This window comes from Schistocerca piceifrons, chromosome 2 (genome assembly GCF_021461385.2).
Source record: "Schistocerca piceifrons isolate TAMUIC-IGC-003096 chromosome 2, iqSchPice1.1, whole genome shotgun sequence".
Taxonomy (NCBI): domain Eukaryota; kingdom Metazoa; phylum Arthropoda; class Insecta; order Orthoptera; family Acrididae; genus Schistocerca; species Schistocerca piceifrons.
The window spans coordinates 77774736-77792128 of record NC_060139.1 but is presented as its reverse complement, the minus strand read 5'-3'; the positions used below and the strand labels follow the sequence as shown (position 1 = coordinate 77792128).

At 45.4% G+C, this 17393-nt stretch overlaps 1 protein-coding gene across 1 annotated transcript in view; it reads left to right on the top strand.

Annotated features, from left to right (window-relative positions):
- The window catches only part of LOC124777519 (serpin B6-like), a 90680-nt gene that overhangs the window by 58413 nt on the left and 14874 nt on the right, over window positions 1-17393 (top strand). The window contains exons 5-6 of the mRNA XM_047252965.1: window positions 4397-4611; window positions 5112-5297. Coding sequence (XP_047108921.1) covers window positions 4397-4611; window positions 5112-5297 — 401 coding nt within the window. The remainder of the gene's footprint in view (window positions 1-4396; window positions 4612-5111; window positions 5298-17393) is intronic.

Sequence of the window (17393 nt, the reverse complement as noted above, 5' to 3'; positions counted from 1 at the left end):
TTCCCCCTACTTATACCTCCCGAGGAGATCACGAATGTAAAATTAGAGAGATTAGAGCGCGCACGGAGGCTTTCAGACAGTCGTTCTTCCCGCGAACCATACGCGACTGGAACAGGAAAGGGAGGTAATGACAGTGGCACGTAAAGTGCCCTCCGCCACACACCGTTGGGTGGCTTGCGGAGTATAAATGTAGATGTAGATGTAGATTGCACAGAACGGGCACGGTTGACTCCCACCACGTTCGCCATCACTTTCAAGTCCATTGTCAGGTAAAATCGGTGCCCTCGCCCTGATGCAACCGCGGTCATGTCGGCTTCGCAGTTGCCGTTGAGTCTAACAATGGTCCTCCACTTCGTGGCCGCATCGCGCGTTCTTCTATCTCGGGCAGCAAAGGAACAAGCACACCCTCTATGCAGCCCACTGATCACTCGACCCAGTACCACAGGAATGAATGGTGCCGTGTCCATCAGGGCAGAACATTCCTTACTACCCTGCACTTTTTTTTTAAAGTAATAGTGTTTCCAGCATTTGCTCTTGATGGAGGCGACCTCTTCAGCCCAAGAAATATTCCGCTTTCCACGACGATCATACAGTACCATAGAGAAAGATGTATCACTATTTTGGCAGATACGGTAGCCTCTTCCTTCGCAGAAGCTCACCTGTGGTAGAAACTACACATCTCTCAACTTGTGTCCTCCTTCCGTCAGGCAACTTCAGGAAAGCCTTCAATGTGCTAAACTCGGTAACTTGGACCTTGCTCACTCTGCCTACCCCGTCGTGTTGGACACTGAAAAATGGTCACGAACTAAGTGTATGAACAGTGTTCGTTTTGCCGGCTAAAATGGTTCTCTTCACGAGGGTACGAAATACATAGGACAAATCGTATTGTACTCATGCGGCATATTACATATTAAAAGTTTCTTTAAATACGAATCTATTAGATATAGTAATGAGGCAATGGCACTAAGGTTCGGACACGCTGCAGATCGGCTGCCCTACGTAATTTCAGCCATATTCGTAAATGACGTTTTATACATCGGATACTGTTACATTAACACAATACATTACTGAACGTGTCATTCCTTTTAATTTTCTGCCGTGGACAGAACACTGGTTGGATATGACATTTATCTGGTACGCACCCTATTTTGCTAGAGGCTGCCCACAGAATGGATTTGCCGTTGGACTTTATCGGCTTGTTAGAATGGATTTGCCGTTGGACTTTTTCGGCTTGTCAGATATTTTTGGGCCATCCATCTTGTTGCTGTTTATAACAGTTTCTTCTTTAATTCGGATTGCAAATTACAGGTTTCTGAAATTGCCTGAACTCTTTATATCAAGCTGCTCATGAACGAATTCCTCTGTGTAAGGATATCGGAAAGCATTTTTTTAACGACTCTGCAGTATTGTCATGCCTGTGGAACATGCCGATTAAACTTTTATCCTCATGCGAGATTGTTTTCAATGTTTCCTGTATAGAAAAAGTCGAATGTACAGTTGAAGAATGGTATAAGTACAAGATGGCTATTGGCCGTGTCCGACGTGACCGGAAATTTTGAGGTGGAGACCACAAAACAGAATGCTCGGAGGATGTGCGCTTCACCTCATCATCACCTTTGGGAATGACAAGGCTCATGGGAAGTTCATACGGACTCATCACACAGACGGCTGTAGATGACTGCAAAACGGGATGAAACGGACTACAGACAACACCGTGACAAGAAGAATAGGCACGAATCCTTCCAGAAGGACTGCACAACGAGAAAATTGTAGGCTGGTGACAAAAAGAAGGCTGACAACAGCTGAAATGTCGAGCATAGAGTACTAAAGATGTCGAGTTGCCAAGCGTTTTTTCCGCTGGCGCCATACCACAGACATGGGATGCGTAGAACCAGAGGCAAACGCGACGCTCTGTAGTTTTCAGTGACCAAATTCGCTTCACGTTGTGGCGGTCGAATCGTCTTCAGCTCCTGGAATAGTGGTGTGGAGAGCCACTGGGTATGACAAGGGGACTGATTTGGTAATCGCTGAGGGAAGGCTGAATGCTCACCAGTGTCTGGAAAGAATGGTAAACACTATTGTAACACGCTTCACGACCAGGATAAAAAATACCACATTCCAGCATGAGATTATGAATCGATCCACGGTACTACAGTTGGTATCGTAAACGTCTTTACGGTTGTGTGCGTCGTTGACTGCTCTGGTTCACTGACTTGTCACACATGGACCGTGAGCGCGACGCAGTGGGGGATGTATAATTTCTCACCAGTCTCTGGTTGCCATGAATGTGTTTCAGGCATAGTAAGAACTTCCTCAAGATGACATTCGGAGGCTGTACGCCTTCATAACATAATGAATACAATAATATATTAGCGCTCGCTAGGGTCGCACCCCATACAGACGATCGTGATGGACACTAGTTGCTAATGGAATTATTAAAACTTCCTGGCAGATTAAAACTGTGTGCCCGACCGAGATTCGAACTCGGGACCTTTGCCTTTCGCGGGCAAGTGCTCTACCATCTGAGCTACCGAAGCACGACTCACACCCGGTACTCACAGCCTTACTTCTCCCAGTATCTCGTCTCCTACCTTCCAAACTTTACAGAAGCTCTTCTGCAAAACCTTGCAGAACTAGCACTCCTGAAAGAAAGGATAACGCGGAGACATAGCTGTGAGTACCGGGCGTGAGTCGTGCTTCCGTAGCTCAGATGGTAGAGCACTTGCCCGCAAAAGGCAAAGGTCCCGAGTTCGAGTCTCGGTCGGGCACACAGTTTTAATCTGCCAGGAAGTTTCACATCAGCGCACACTCCGCTGCAGAGTGAAAATCTCATTCTGGAATGGAATTATTGTTTAATCGCCTAACACCGTTTATGTAATGAACAGCTCCACAAATTTTAATAAAAGTGATACTTCATAACATAACGAATACAATAATACATTCGGGCTCGCTAGGGTCACACGCCATACAGACGATGGTGATGGACACTAGTTCCTAATGGAATGGTAGTTTAATCATCTGACATCGGTTGTGTAATGAACAGCTCCAGAAATTTTGGTAAATGTGATACTGGTGCTTGATGGCGTAACACTTACATACATAGCACCATCTATGTAACTTTCATTGTAAATCTGATATTTGGATGTACACACAGAATACATGTGATCCAACAACGTACGTCTGTTCCGTGAGATCAGATATAAAAGTTTAAATTTGGCTCCGGCGAGCTCCATCATCGCTATTCTTCGTGAACATCTTCGGCAGAGTCTGAAAGGTATATCTCTCACAGTACGTCTGTTCCGTGAGATCAGATATAAAAGTTTAAATTTGGCTCCGGCGGGCGCCATCATCGCTAATCTTTATGGACATCTTCAGCAGAGTCTGAAAGATATCTCTCTCACGACGCAGAGACAAGGGCTGGGCTACCAAAGTCCTATTAACTGAAAAGAGAGTCGAAGCCTTCTAAGTTTATGCAGTAATAATTACGAGTAATTCCAGAATGAATTCTCGCCCTGTAGAGGATTGTGCACTGATTTGAAACTTCCTGGCTGGGACTGGAAACGGAGACTTTAGCGATCCGCGGGCAGTTGCTCTACCGAATAAGCACTTGGAAGGTAGGAGATGAGGTGTTTGCGGGAGTAAAGCTGTGAGGAGGGTAGTGAGTCGTGCTGAAGCAGGAGAGCATTTGCCCGACAAAGGCAAAGGTTCCAGGTTCCAGTCCCGATACGACACACAATTTTAATGTGTCAGGAAGTTTCAATGACGAATTAGTCGTAATGCCTGCGAATTTAATGCTCCTGTGATACTTCGCTTCGCAGATTACCATGAAAACCTAAATTATATCAGCCTCCAGTATTTTCCTGTACTTATGTATATTCTATGCTATGGTATTTCATTCATTGGGCAACAATATATTAAAATAGTGAATGTAAACGTCACATTCACTCCTACTAAATGTATCTCACTTCCCAAAATTTCATACTAGGGCTAATCCTTTCCCCTATTGCGCACAAGAAGGTGGGATCAATTCTGTTCCCAAAACGACGACAATGCAAAATATGGTAAAACTAGGTGTACATGAGATGACAGCCTTACAGTTCTTGCCGTATGGCACACGTTATGTGCTCTGTATTTCACAGTATTCCAGCTGAGAAATTTATATGTACTCTCTGAAACATTTACATCGGACAGATAACCAGTGAAGTGCACACTGTTAGAATCTCGAGTGGAAGTGTCATGTAGTAGAGGAAGGACGAAACAATGGAACATTCATTTCTTATGCGTTATATTTTGTAAAATTATCCACGAAGGCTATGTTGTAATCCTTTATAAAGATAATAAAAGTAATAGAAAAAGGCTTTTTTCCTTGTCTACATCTGCTGATCCACTTTCACAGGCACTTTGGATGCTAGCACTCTCATGGTGCTTGTCAACGCTATTTACTTTAAGGGTGAATGGCTTAAGATATTTTACGAGGACGAAACAAAGGCTACACCCTTCCATTTACCGTCAGGAGCGACGGAAGACGTTGATATGATGTACGTCGAGGACCGTTTCTTGTATGCCGATGTAACTGAATTAAATTCGCAGGCACTTATGCTTCCTTACAAGGTAATTTGATCCAAAATTTTACAAATATTTATTTCTTCATACAATTTTAGGAATGAGACGTACTTAAATATTTCAAGGGACAGAAACGTTAAAGAGTAAAAGTACATAGAGAATCTAAAATGCTAAAATAAGCGACGTTCAACCAGTGTTGCAGCGGTTTTTCTCCGGTTCCTGAGCAAGCCCCCTGTAACGCTGTCGAAATGTCCCTTATTTTAGTGCATTAGCATTTTTGTAATATTTAATAAGATGAGGAGGAAGTGGACCCAGAACGATTTTAATGAGATTATAGGGTAAGTTCTAATTACATTCGTACAGTAGAACTGTAAGTTGTAGAGCACTGCACGGATATTCTTATAGCTCTGAATAGACTAGTTTTTTTTTAAATTTTAAATTCAAAATTACCTTTTCACCGTGTTTCAAATACAAATATGTTTCAAGTAAAAAATACAGTGCAAAGATATTTTATGATAAACTAATCAGATTTCTTTCTCCTTTTGCAGGATTGGAGACTGAATATGATGATACTCCTGCCAAAAGAAGTGAATGGTTTGCAGGACCTCGAGAGAAATCTTGACAAATTTGACCCCGTGAAAGTTGTGAAGGGAATGACCAAAAGCAAAGTGATTGTATATTTGCCGAGATTCAAAATGGAATACTCCAAGTCTTTAAAAGACACTCTGATAACTGTGAGTTTAACATTTTCAAACTTTATAATTACTGAGGCAAGCCTGAAAAATAATATTTATTGTCAGCTATTCCTTTACCTCACACAATCTGCCTGAAAAAGTTCTGCACGAGTTTTGGATGATTTGTGATTTTCTTAAAGATCAGATACCTTTTTCTCAATGCGCTTTCGACCACAGGGAATGACTTTGTACAAATAGACTCCATTTAAATTGCTGAACGGAACAATGTGACATGTGCACGGTGTTTAGTTTGTCGCCAGGCATCAAATGCTCTTTTCAAGCCTAGTCTGTAGCTGTACATTCACTTTTAGGCAAAAAAAAAAAAAAAAAAGTCAACGCGGCAAGAAATCTAAGTACTCCAGAGCGACATTATTCGAACTTTCAACAGAACATTGAAGATCTGGCTGGCAGTGGTCAACCCCAGCTGATAACCCCAATTACAAATTACAGCGTCGTTGGCAACCCGAGAAGAATGGAACAAAACTACACGCTCCCTTTTCTTAAGGCAACGGTGAGAGATGTGAATACCCAGACAGTAGGCAAATCTCCACAAGATTTATTTGTCACTTAGGCCGCCTTTTCGAACGACGGTATGAAAGTCATGTAGCCCGGATCAATGCCGTAAGGTAGCCCCATAGTAGCACTGCATAACGTGCTCGAGGTTTTCCATCACGCTGAATTAATAGTATGTTCTTTTTTGTTGATTTATGGTGTAGTAGCTGTACAACACAGGAAAATGGCCTGCCTCAGGGAGATACAACAGGTCACCCACTCCAAAACCGCTACTGTTTGTAAAAAGTGAAACATCCAGACTGAAAGATGTGATCGCAACGAAGTATATTCCATCGATTAGGGACATGAAACTACCCAAATGATAAGCGTAAGTATTACAGGCCTGTACGTGCACTGTGACTGTGGAAATTCAGTACGGAGTAGCGCCATCACGTGCTGCAATCATAGCCGCTAAACGTCGTGGCTAGGAATCATAAAGCTCATGATTATGCTACTGGGGAATATTCTGCCACGCGGTTTGTAGAGACTCCACAAAGCATCAACTCTGCCTGCAGGAGCACTTGAACGAAGAAGATGCTGACTGACCATATCGCTGACATGTGCATGGGTGACGTATCAGGCCGTCGGGCAGGCCAGGGAAGCAATGACATCCGTCGTTCTTCGAAGAAAGCTTGCACATTCCTCTCCAGATCAGGCCGGGCGTCATGCTGCTGAAATATTCGATGTGTAATGGCCTGCAAGAGGGGAAGTTTCAAGGTCTGGGAAATCTCGCTATTGTAGCGGTACCTGTTCAGGTCGCATGTTATAGGCAACGGCGCCCCAAACCACCACACTTGGCATTTATCCGCAATACCGCTCAATAATACACTCTGTCCGACTGCGTTTTCCATGGCGGCGTCGAACACACATGCGACCATCGCTATACGGCAAGCTCAAGGTCTACACATACACCTCACCATTGAAGCAGCGAGCCCTGTAAGAGGCTCAGTGTCACAGAACGATTGACCTGCCTCCAGTGACCAATCATTCTGCCCCGTTCGAACGCACGTACATGCCACCCTGTGATGTCGGCGAGGGATAGTGGCACTTGGTTACATGTCTCCACTTCGTATGGCGGCTCTGCACCGACTGAGCGTTGCGTAACACTGACCTATCAGGTCACGCAAAAGATGGCGCAGCTGGGCCTACTTGCACGCTGTAAAGGAGCTAGTCTTTGCTGTACAGAGCGAAAGATTTGGAACAGCGGAGACAAATTAGACAACCACGCTCAGAAATATTTCAGGACACTGTAATCGGAACCGTCGTCATCTAAGAGACGAGTCCATCCATCATTCTTGCAACAGGGAAGCTCCTCATTAGCTACATATAGCACGACCAGGAACCCGATTCTAGCACTGTCATGTCCCAAAGTAACTGGGAGTGAAACTTCACACGGCTTTTACATTCAAAATCCATCTTAAGAACAAACGGAAATCTTCACACAAAAAAGTGTGATACACAAACTGGCTGACATTCCCCAACAATCGCTTCATAAGCAGTGATACAGGTGTTCTGCTGCAGAATATGGCTCTCCCGTTTGGTATGGATCTTCATGTATCAGACAGACGCGTACAGTATCCAATGAAACACGTAGGCCTACATATTGTCTCTGGCCTACTCTGACAAATAAACTTTGTATTTTAAAATGGGATTCAAATGGCTCTAAGCACTGTGGGACTTAACATCTGAGGTCATCAGTCCCCTAGACTTAGAACTACGTAAACCTAACTAAACTAAGGACATCACACGCATCCATCCCCGAGGCATGCAGAACATTGTATAATGGGAGTAGCTTTCGTTATGAATAGGAAGGTAGGGCAGAGAGTGTGTTTCTGTGAATAGTTAAGTGATACGGCTGTTCTCATCAGATTCGGCTATAAAGCAACGCCGACAACGATAGGCCAGGTGTACATGCCAACGTCACAACCAGAAGATAAAGAGATAGAGAAAGTATATGAGGATATTGAAAGGGAAATTTACTGTTTAAAGGGAGACGAAAATCTAATAATCGTGGGGATTTGAACATGGTTGCAGGGGAAGGAGTAGAAGAAGGGTTGCGGGAGAATAAGGGTTTGGTAGCACGAATGAGACAGCATAAAGACTAATTGACTTCCGCAATAAATTTCAGGTACCAATAGCAAATACTCTGTTCAAGAATCAGATTTGGAGGTATTCTTGGAAAATACCGGAGACACGCGAGGATTAGGGCCATATTACCGGTACGTCATAGACAAGACTTCTGAAATCGGGTATCGGACTGTAACGCTTACCCAGGTGCAAATACATATTCAGATGAAGATTTGGTAATGATGAAGAGAAGCGTGCAGTAGACTGATAACGTAAGGAATGAGGGTGTTTTCAGCAGAATCGACGGGGAAAGGAATGCATGGAAAACCCTGACAAGGGGCAGGGTAATAGGACATCCGTTAAGACATTAGGGAATAACTTCCGAAGTACTATAAGGAGCTGTAGAGGGTAAAAACTAGAGGTCGACAGAAATTGGGATACATCCAGCAAATAAGAAGACTGATGACTAATAAAAAGAACGAAAGAATCACTGTGGAAGGAAGTGGAACACTCAAGCAGTGAAGAATGATAAGACGCAGTTTGAAGTTCGCTAAAGACGTCGATCCCGTTTTAAGAAAAATCAAATTAGGCAGTCCAGTTGTCTGGACATATCTAAAAAGGGCAATCACAGATATTGGAAAGACAAACGTATTACTACAAAAGTAACTCCGAAGCTAGCTTGGTTATGGGAGGATATACTTCAATTGATCGACAAAGGACGAAGTACAAAAATGTTCAGTGAATTATAAGAACATATCAATATAAATCAATTAGGACTGAAATAAGGAGGAAGTGCAGGAGAGCCAAGGTGAAATGCCTGTAGGAAGGATGTGAAGAAATTGAAAAGGAATAATGGTCGGGAGGACCGACTATGTACAGAAGAAGAGTCCAAACAGCCTTTGGAGAAATTAAAAGAAAGGGTGCTAACAGTAAATGTACAAAGGGAATTCCAAGGCTAAACGAAGAGGAGAGAGCGAATAGGTGTGAAGTGTGTATTGAAGACTTCTATGTGGGAGAGGACTCACCTAATCATGTGACAGAAGAAGAAATAGGAGTCGATAGGGAAGAGGTAGGTGATCCAGTATTAGAATCAGAATTTAAAACAGTTTTTGACGACTTAAAATCAAATAAGCAGGAGGGATAGATTGAATTTTATCGGAATTTCTAAGATAATTAGGGGAAGAGACAAAAAAACGACTATTCAGGCAGGTGTGTTGAATCTATAAGGCCTCGCGATTTACCGTCAGACTTTCGAGAAAATATCGTCCACATAACCCCGGAGAACTTTCTGAGCTACTAACAAGAATAAAGGACAGTAGTCTAGCATATGGATTAGACACCAACCTCAGCATGTCCAAACTCATGTTAATTGATCGAGAAGAACAGATCCAACTCACCAGTCGATTAAAGGAACTGGAAGTCGTGCATTCCTTCACCTACTTTGGGTCAACCAACTGCAGCACTGGAAGTTGTGAAGATGAGATAAGAAGACGGATCAAGCTAGGGCGAGTGGCTACGAAAAAGCTCACCAAGATCTGGCAGAGCAGAGCAATAACAAATAGCACAAAGATCCGGCTAGTCGAAACACTCGTGTTTTCTGTCTTCTTTCATGGTTGCGAATCACAGACACTCAAGGCCAGAGACAAAAAGCGAATTGATGCGTTTGATCTTTGGTGCTGGCGTAGGATTCTACGCATAAAATGGACCCAAAGAAGAACAAATGTGTCCATTATTGAACAACTACACTCCTGGAAATGGAAAAAAAACACATTGACACCGGTGTGTCAGACCCACCATACTTGCTCCGGACACTGTGAGAGGGCTGTACAAGCAATGATCACACGCACGGCACAGCGGACACACCAGGAACCGCGGTGTTGGTCGTCGAATGGCGCTAGCTGCGCAGCATTTGTGCACCGCCGCCGTCAGTGTCAGCCAGTTTGCCGTGGCATACGGAGCTCCATCACAGTCTTTAACACTGGTAGCATGCCGCGACAGCGTGGACGTGAACCGTATGTGCAGTTGACGGACTTTGAGCGACGGCGTATAGTGGGCATGCGGGAGGCCGGGTGGACGTACCGCCGAATTGCTCAACACGTGGGGCGTGAGGTCTCCACAGTACATCGATGTTGTCGCCAGTGGTCGGCGGAAGGTGCACGTGCCCGTCGACGTGGGACCGGACCGCAGCGACGCACGGATGCACGCCAAGACCGTAGGATCCTACGCAGTGCCGTAGGGGACCGCACCGCCACTTCCCAGCAAATTAGGGACACTGTTGCTCCTGGGGTATCGGCGAGGACCATTCGCAACCGTCTCCATGAAGCTGGGCTACGGTCCCGCACACCGTTAGGCCGTCTTCCGCTCACGCCCCAACATCGTGCAGCCCGCCTCCAGTGGTGTCGCGACAGGCGTGAATGGAGGGACGAATGGAGACGTGTCGTCTTCAGCGATGAGAGTCGCTTCTGCCTTGGTGCCAATGATGGTCGTATGCGTGTTTGGCGCCGTGCAGGTGAGCGCCACAATCAGGACTGCATACGACCGAGGCACACAGGGCCAACACCCGGCATCATGGTGTGGGGAGCGATCTCCTACACTGGCCGTACACCACTGATGATCGTCGAGGGGACACTGAATAGTGCACGGTACATCCAAACCGTCATCGAACCCATCGTTCTACCATTCCTAGACCGGCAAGGGAACTTGCTGTTCCAACAGGACAATGCACGTCCGCATGTATCCCGTGCCACCCAACGTGCTCTAGAAGGTGTAAGTCAACTACCCTGGCCAGCAAGATCTCCGGATCTGTCCCCCATTGAGCATGTTTGGGACTGGATGAAGCGTCGTCTCACGCGGTCTGCACGTCCAGCACGAACGCTGGTCCAACTGAGGCGCCAGGTGGAAATGGCATGGCAAGCCGTTCCACAGGACTACATCCAGCATCTCTACGATCGTCTCCATGGGAGAATAGCAGCGTGCATTGCTGCGAAAGGTGGATATACACTGTACTAATGCCGACATTGTGCATGCTCTGTTGCCTGTGTCTATGTGCCTGTGGTTCTGTCATTGTGATCATGTGATGTATCTGACCTCAGGAATGTGTCAATAAAGTTTCCCCTTCCTGGGACAATGAATTCACGGTGTTCTTATTTCAATTTCCAGGAGTGTAGATATCTCCAGACACCTTTCTTTTCGACTCATCGAAAAAATTCTCCAGTTCTTTGGCCATATTGTGAGAGAGATGGAGAAAATCTAGAGAAAATAATTTTGCAACGAAAGATTGATGGCATGAGAACGAGAGGAAGAGCTGCCAGCAGACTGACAGATCAAATCAAGAAGATCTCAGTTCTACCCCTTCAGCAGGCACTAAGAGAAGCTGGCAACCGTCGTGGATGGAGACGCTTGGTTCATGGGGTCACAATGCTCAGCAATGAGCACAACGATTTATGATGATGATGAATTCTGGAGACAGCAATGGTAGATAACGGATCTGAAGAACAGTGGAAATGAAAGTTCAGGATGTGTTAGATAAGGGTCAGTTTGGCTTCAAGATAGGTAAAGTCACAATAGAGGCTGTTCTGCAATTGCTGTTGATAGTGGAAGCAAGACTGAACGAAAATCAAAAGACGCTCATAGTGTTTATGGATCCAGAAAAAGCGTTCGACACTGAAAAATATTTCGAGATCGAAATTCTGTCAAAGATTAAAAGACGAGAAAACAATGTGCTCGGACTTAAAAAGGTGTAGGACAGGGATGCAGCCACTTGTCCCTACTGTTCAATCAACACATCTAAGAAGTAATGGTGAAAATGAAAGGAAGAATCAAGAGTGGGATCAAACTTCAGAGTGAAATGTACTAGTGATAAGATTCACTGATGACACTGCTATGCTCAATTAACGTGAAGAAGAACTACAGGAACGGAATCACCAATCTAATGAATACAGGCTGTGGATTGAGAGTAAACAGGAAAAAGACAAAAGTAATGAGAAGTAGCAGAATTGAGAATAGCGAGAACCTTAACATCAAAATTGGTGGTCACGAAGTAGACGAAGTTAATAAATTTTGCTACCTTGGAGGCAAAATAACTTATGACAGACGGAGCAAGAAGGTCATAAAAAGGTGACTAACACAGGCAAAAATGGCATTCATGACCAAGAGAAGTCTACTAGTATGAAACATAGGGAATCATTTGAGGGAGAAATTTCTGAGAAATTGCGTTTGGAACTCAGCTTTTTATGGTAGTGAACCATGGGCGGCGGGGAAACCAGAACAAAAGAGAATCGAAGCGTTTGAGATGTGGCTCTACAGAAGAATGTTGAAAATCAGGTGTACTAATAAGACAAGGATTGGGGAGGTTCTGTACAGAATCGATGAAGAAGGCAACATATGGAAAATACTGACAAGAAGAAGGGACAAGATGAAGAACATGTGCTGAGTCATCAGGGAATAACCTCCATGGCACTACTGAGAGCCTTCGAGGCTAAAAACTGTAGGGGAAGACAGAGATTGGCATATATGTGGCAAGTAAATGACGAGTAGGGTGCAAGTGCTACTCTGAGATGAATAAAGATGGCGCAGGAGAGGAGACTGATGACTTAAAAAGAGGAAATCCTGCTGTGTCGCACAGTGATACAATACATTCAGTGTTATATGTACACTACGTTTCAAAATATCCGGACACCCCCAAAATCATACGTCTTTCATATTGGGTACATGTTTTGCCCCCTACTGCCAGGGACTCTATAACAGCGACCTGCGTAGTCATTAGACATCATGAGAGGGCAGAATCTGGCGCTCCATGGAACTCACGGACTTCGAATGTGGTCTGGTGATTGGGTGTCACTTGTGTCATACGTCTATACGCGAGGTTTCCACACTCCTAAACATCCCAAGGTCCACTGTTTCCGATGTGATAGTGAAGTGGGAACGTGAAGGGACACATACAGCACAAAAGCGTACAGGCCGACCTCGTCTATTGACTGACAGAGACTGTCGATAGTTGAAGAGGGTCGTAATGCGTAATAGGCAGACATCTATCCAGACCATCACACAGTAATTCCAAACTGCATCAGGACCCACTGCAAGTACTATGTAATTAAGGCGGGAGGTGAAAAAACTCGGATTTCATGGTCGAACGGCTGCTCTTAAACCACACATCACGCCGGCAAATGCCAAACGACGCATTGCTTGGTGTAAGGAGCGTAATCGTTGGACGATTCAACAGGGGAAAAACGTCGTGTGGAGTGACGAATCACGGTACACTATGTGGCGATCCGATGGCAGGGTGTGTGTATGGCGAATGCCCGGTGCACGTCATCTACCAGCGTGTGAAGTGCCAACAGTAAAATTCGGGGCCGGTGGTGTTATGGAGTGGGCCTGTTTTCCATGGAAGGGGCTAGCGCAGGCCTACATTGATGTTTTGAGAACCTTCTTGCTTCCCACTGTTCAAGAGCAATTCGGGGATGGCGACTGCATCTTTCAACACGATCGAGCACTTGTTCACAATGCAGTGCCTGTGGCTGAGTGGTTACTCGAGAATAACATCCCTGTAATGGACTGGCCTGCACAGAGTCCTGACCTGGTTTCTGTAGAACACCTTTGGGATGTTTTGGAACACCGACTTCGTGCCAGGCTTCACCGACCGATATCGATACCTCTCCTCAGTGCAGCACTCCGTGAAGAATTGGATGCCCCAAGAAACCTTCCAGCACCTGAATGAACGTATTCCTGCGAGAGTGGGTCATCAAGGTTAAGGGTGGGCCTACATCACATTGAATTCCAGCATTACCGATGGAGGGCGCCACGAACTTGTAAGTCATTTTCAGCCAGTTGTCCGCATTCTTTTGATCACATAGTGTAGATACTTTCTGCAAAGTGTGTTGCGAATAGAGTTAGAAGTGAATGTGTTGAAGTGAAGAGAGAAAATGATTAAATTGACGAAAAGAATTGAAAAGGTTTGAAGAAGTCTTGACTTTTGTCAGCAGTTCAGGAGAACGAGGGAATCGTTAGTGGGTCGTTGACCAGCCGAATCAGGCAACACGACGGCAAAACAAGGACGACAACATGTGGACTACATGACGGTTGAAGACGTGCTCCACTCGGAAGTGACGACAAGGGATGCGGTCGCAGTGCCCTGATTACATCACCCAGGGGTGTCGGCTTTCCATCGTCGTACCGGCCAAAGAAAAACGTCAGTGGTCAGCGGGGAAGAAGCACATTTAACGGTTGTAGGCCAGCCCGTACTGTCGGATGAACTGGGCAGTCGTATGACGCAGAACCTGTATCACCCGGCGCCATCACCAATCGCGGTCACCGTGACTGAGCCGGGAGCCACAGTGTCTGGCCTGCCCGCCGCGGATATGGTCTACCTTGCGGATTGCTGAATGGCCGTTGACGTCATGTCTTTCTGGACCGATCCCGGCGCGATAGCTGCGCTTCGTTAAAACCAGCGTGTGCCGAAGGCCGACTCCCGCTCCACGTTGAAGTAGCGTGAAGCCGGCAATACGGCGGCGCGCCAGGCGCTCCCTGTGCCTGCCGCTAGCTCAAAAAAATGGTTCAAATGGCTCTGAGCACTATGGGACTTAGCATCTGAGGTCATCAGTCCCCTAGACTTAGAACTTCTTGAACCTAACTAACCTAAGGACACCACACACATCCATGCCCGAGACAGGATTCGAACCTGTGACCCTAGCAGCAGCTCAGTTCCGGACGGAAGCGCCTAGAACCGCTCGGTCACAGAGCCCGACCATGCTGCTAGTCACCCTCTCCATCGGTATATTATGAAGAGGCAAAAATTGATCCTGAGGGCCATCCAGCAACCGTAATGACTTATTGCTGAAATTAACAGTTTATATGTACCGTCAGCTGCCCACACCTTACCACCTTCTGGCAGAGAACCCGCAAGCCTGACACTCACGCTATCCCATCCCTTCTACAGAATTTTTTCAGCGCGCCATTTTAAGGAAAAGCTAGAGCAGTTTTTCTCGCATCTGAATGTATATGGCGTCATATCGCTTGCACTACGGGTATGCAACGCAGCCAGCAAAAGTTGCATCCAGCAGAAGTCACAGCATCAGAAGAAGGTTGGGTCGATCGTCGAAATATTATGCATAAACATCGAAATAATAGCCTAATAAAAGAAATCTTTTATTCTTAACCGGTTTCAGGCACTTAATGCCCTTTTTCAGAAGATTATAACTATCGCATTATTTGATACCGGTTAAGGAAATAAAACTTTTTTTATGCAGCTTGGTACTGATTATTTCGATATACACAACTACGTTGCTAAAGATACGAGGGTTGCCCAGAAAGTAAGTTCCGATCGGTCGCGATATGGACACCACTGTAAAAATCCGACGAAGCTTTGCATAGATGTGTTGGGTAGTGTCTCTAGTAAGACCGTCGATCACATCAAGACGCTCTTTTTAGTAGTGAGTGCACTGTGAGCGAGTAAGGGTGCCTAGAACAACAATGTCTCCCGCCAAGTAGGAGGGCCCGCTGAGAGGCTTCGCCTTAATGAAGGCAGCCCACCTGACACAACTGCCACGCAGTTCTTTCTTCATGGCAATTCTCAGCCGCACTCTGCAGGGGCAGTGAAGACGCTCCTGCAGCCTTTTCGATGGGAAGTGTTCGATCACCCACAAAACAACACAGCCCTAATTGCCTCATCCTGAGTGTCACCTCTGTTCACATGAAACGCTGGATACGAAGACAACAGTTGGGCGCAGGTTGCGTGCTATGGACCAGCGTAGAGAATAATCGGAAACCACAGATGGCTGCTTTCTATGATGTTGGTGTTGGAAATGTGGTATAACGCTCCGACCAATGTCTAAGTCGGGGCGGTGACTATGTAGAAAAGTATCAGGAAAGTGTAGATAACTCTTGCAAACAAAATGTTTCTGATTTTCACTGTTGTTCCCATTTAGCGACCGATTGGAACTTACTTTCTGGACAACCCTCGTAGATAAACTACAATGGTGGACAAAACTGAAACAATATCTCGGTAGAACAACTATTAATCAGATGTCTGAATGTGTGTGACCTTCTAAGGGACCAAACTGCTGATGTCATCGGTCTCTAAACTTACACACTACTTAAACTAACATATGCTAAAACAACACACACACCCATGCCCGAAGGAGGATTCGAATCTCCGGCGGGAAGGGCCGCGCTATCAGTGACATGGAGCCTCAAACCGCGCGGCCACTCCGCTCGGCCACTATTAATCAATGGTACCGAGAACGCCTCATAAATCGCAATAGAAGTCAGCAGTTTTGAAGTGCTCATTGGCCAATGATAAGTATTATCACCTAACTGAGCAGGAGGACAATCTTGTACTTGCCAAGTTTATCAGGTATGTGTCGGCAAGTGCCTAAAAGGTGTCGTAATTGGTCGAGAATCCTACAACGCTCTACTTTTACACAATGTGGCAAACACAACTCACCATTCTGTTCAGCCGTTTGCCCTTCATGACAATATGACGGTACATACTTAATGCAACGCACTTATCGATGTCCGAACCCTATAATGTCGAAGCATTCATATCAGTGTTTGTCAGTCGCCTTCAGTAAAAAAACAGAGTACAGAAATTCTGTGTACAGCAAGTAATTTTGAAAGCGAAATACTTTTAATGGAAAAATCTGTAGATCAGCTGTGGGAAAACAAAATTATAGTTCGTTGGTGGTAGTTCAGACTAATTAGTGTCATTAAAAGTTACTTAACAGACGCTGTATAAATAGTATTGTATGTGATGTTTAGTTGCTTAACAAAGTGCGAGATCAGGAACATATTTCTTTGAAGCTACAAAATAATATATCAGTGTCCCCAGCGAGAATTCTACGAGGTGCATTCAAGTTCTAAGGCCTCCGATTTTTTTTCTCCGGACTGGAAATAGATAGAAACATGCGCATTGTTTTAAAATGAGGCCGCATTCATTGTCAATACGTCCCAGAGATGGCAGCACCGTACGGCAGATGGAATTTTGCTGCCAGCGGCGAGAATGACAACTGTTTTAAATACTTAAAATGGCGACGTTCTCCTTACTTGAACAGCGTGCAATCATTCGTTTTCTGAATTTGCGTGGTGTGAAACCAATTGAAATTCATCGACAGTTGAAGGAAACATGTGGTGATGGAGTTGTGGATGTGTCGAAAGTGCGTTCGTGGGTGCGACAGTTTAATGAAGGCAGAACATCGTGTGACAACAAACTGAAACACCCTCAGGCTCACACAAGCCGGTCTGACGACATGATCGAGAAAGTGGAGAGAATTGTTTTGGGGGATCGCCGAAAGACTGTTGAACAGATCGCCCCCAGAGTTGGCATTTCTGTGGGTTCTGTGAACACAATCCTGCATGACGAGACGACCTGAAAATGAGAAAAGTGTCATCCAGGTGGGTGCCACGAATGCTGACGGACGACCACATGGCTGCCCGTGTGGCATGTTGCCAAGCAATGTTGACGCGCAACGACAGCATGAATGG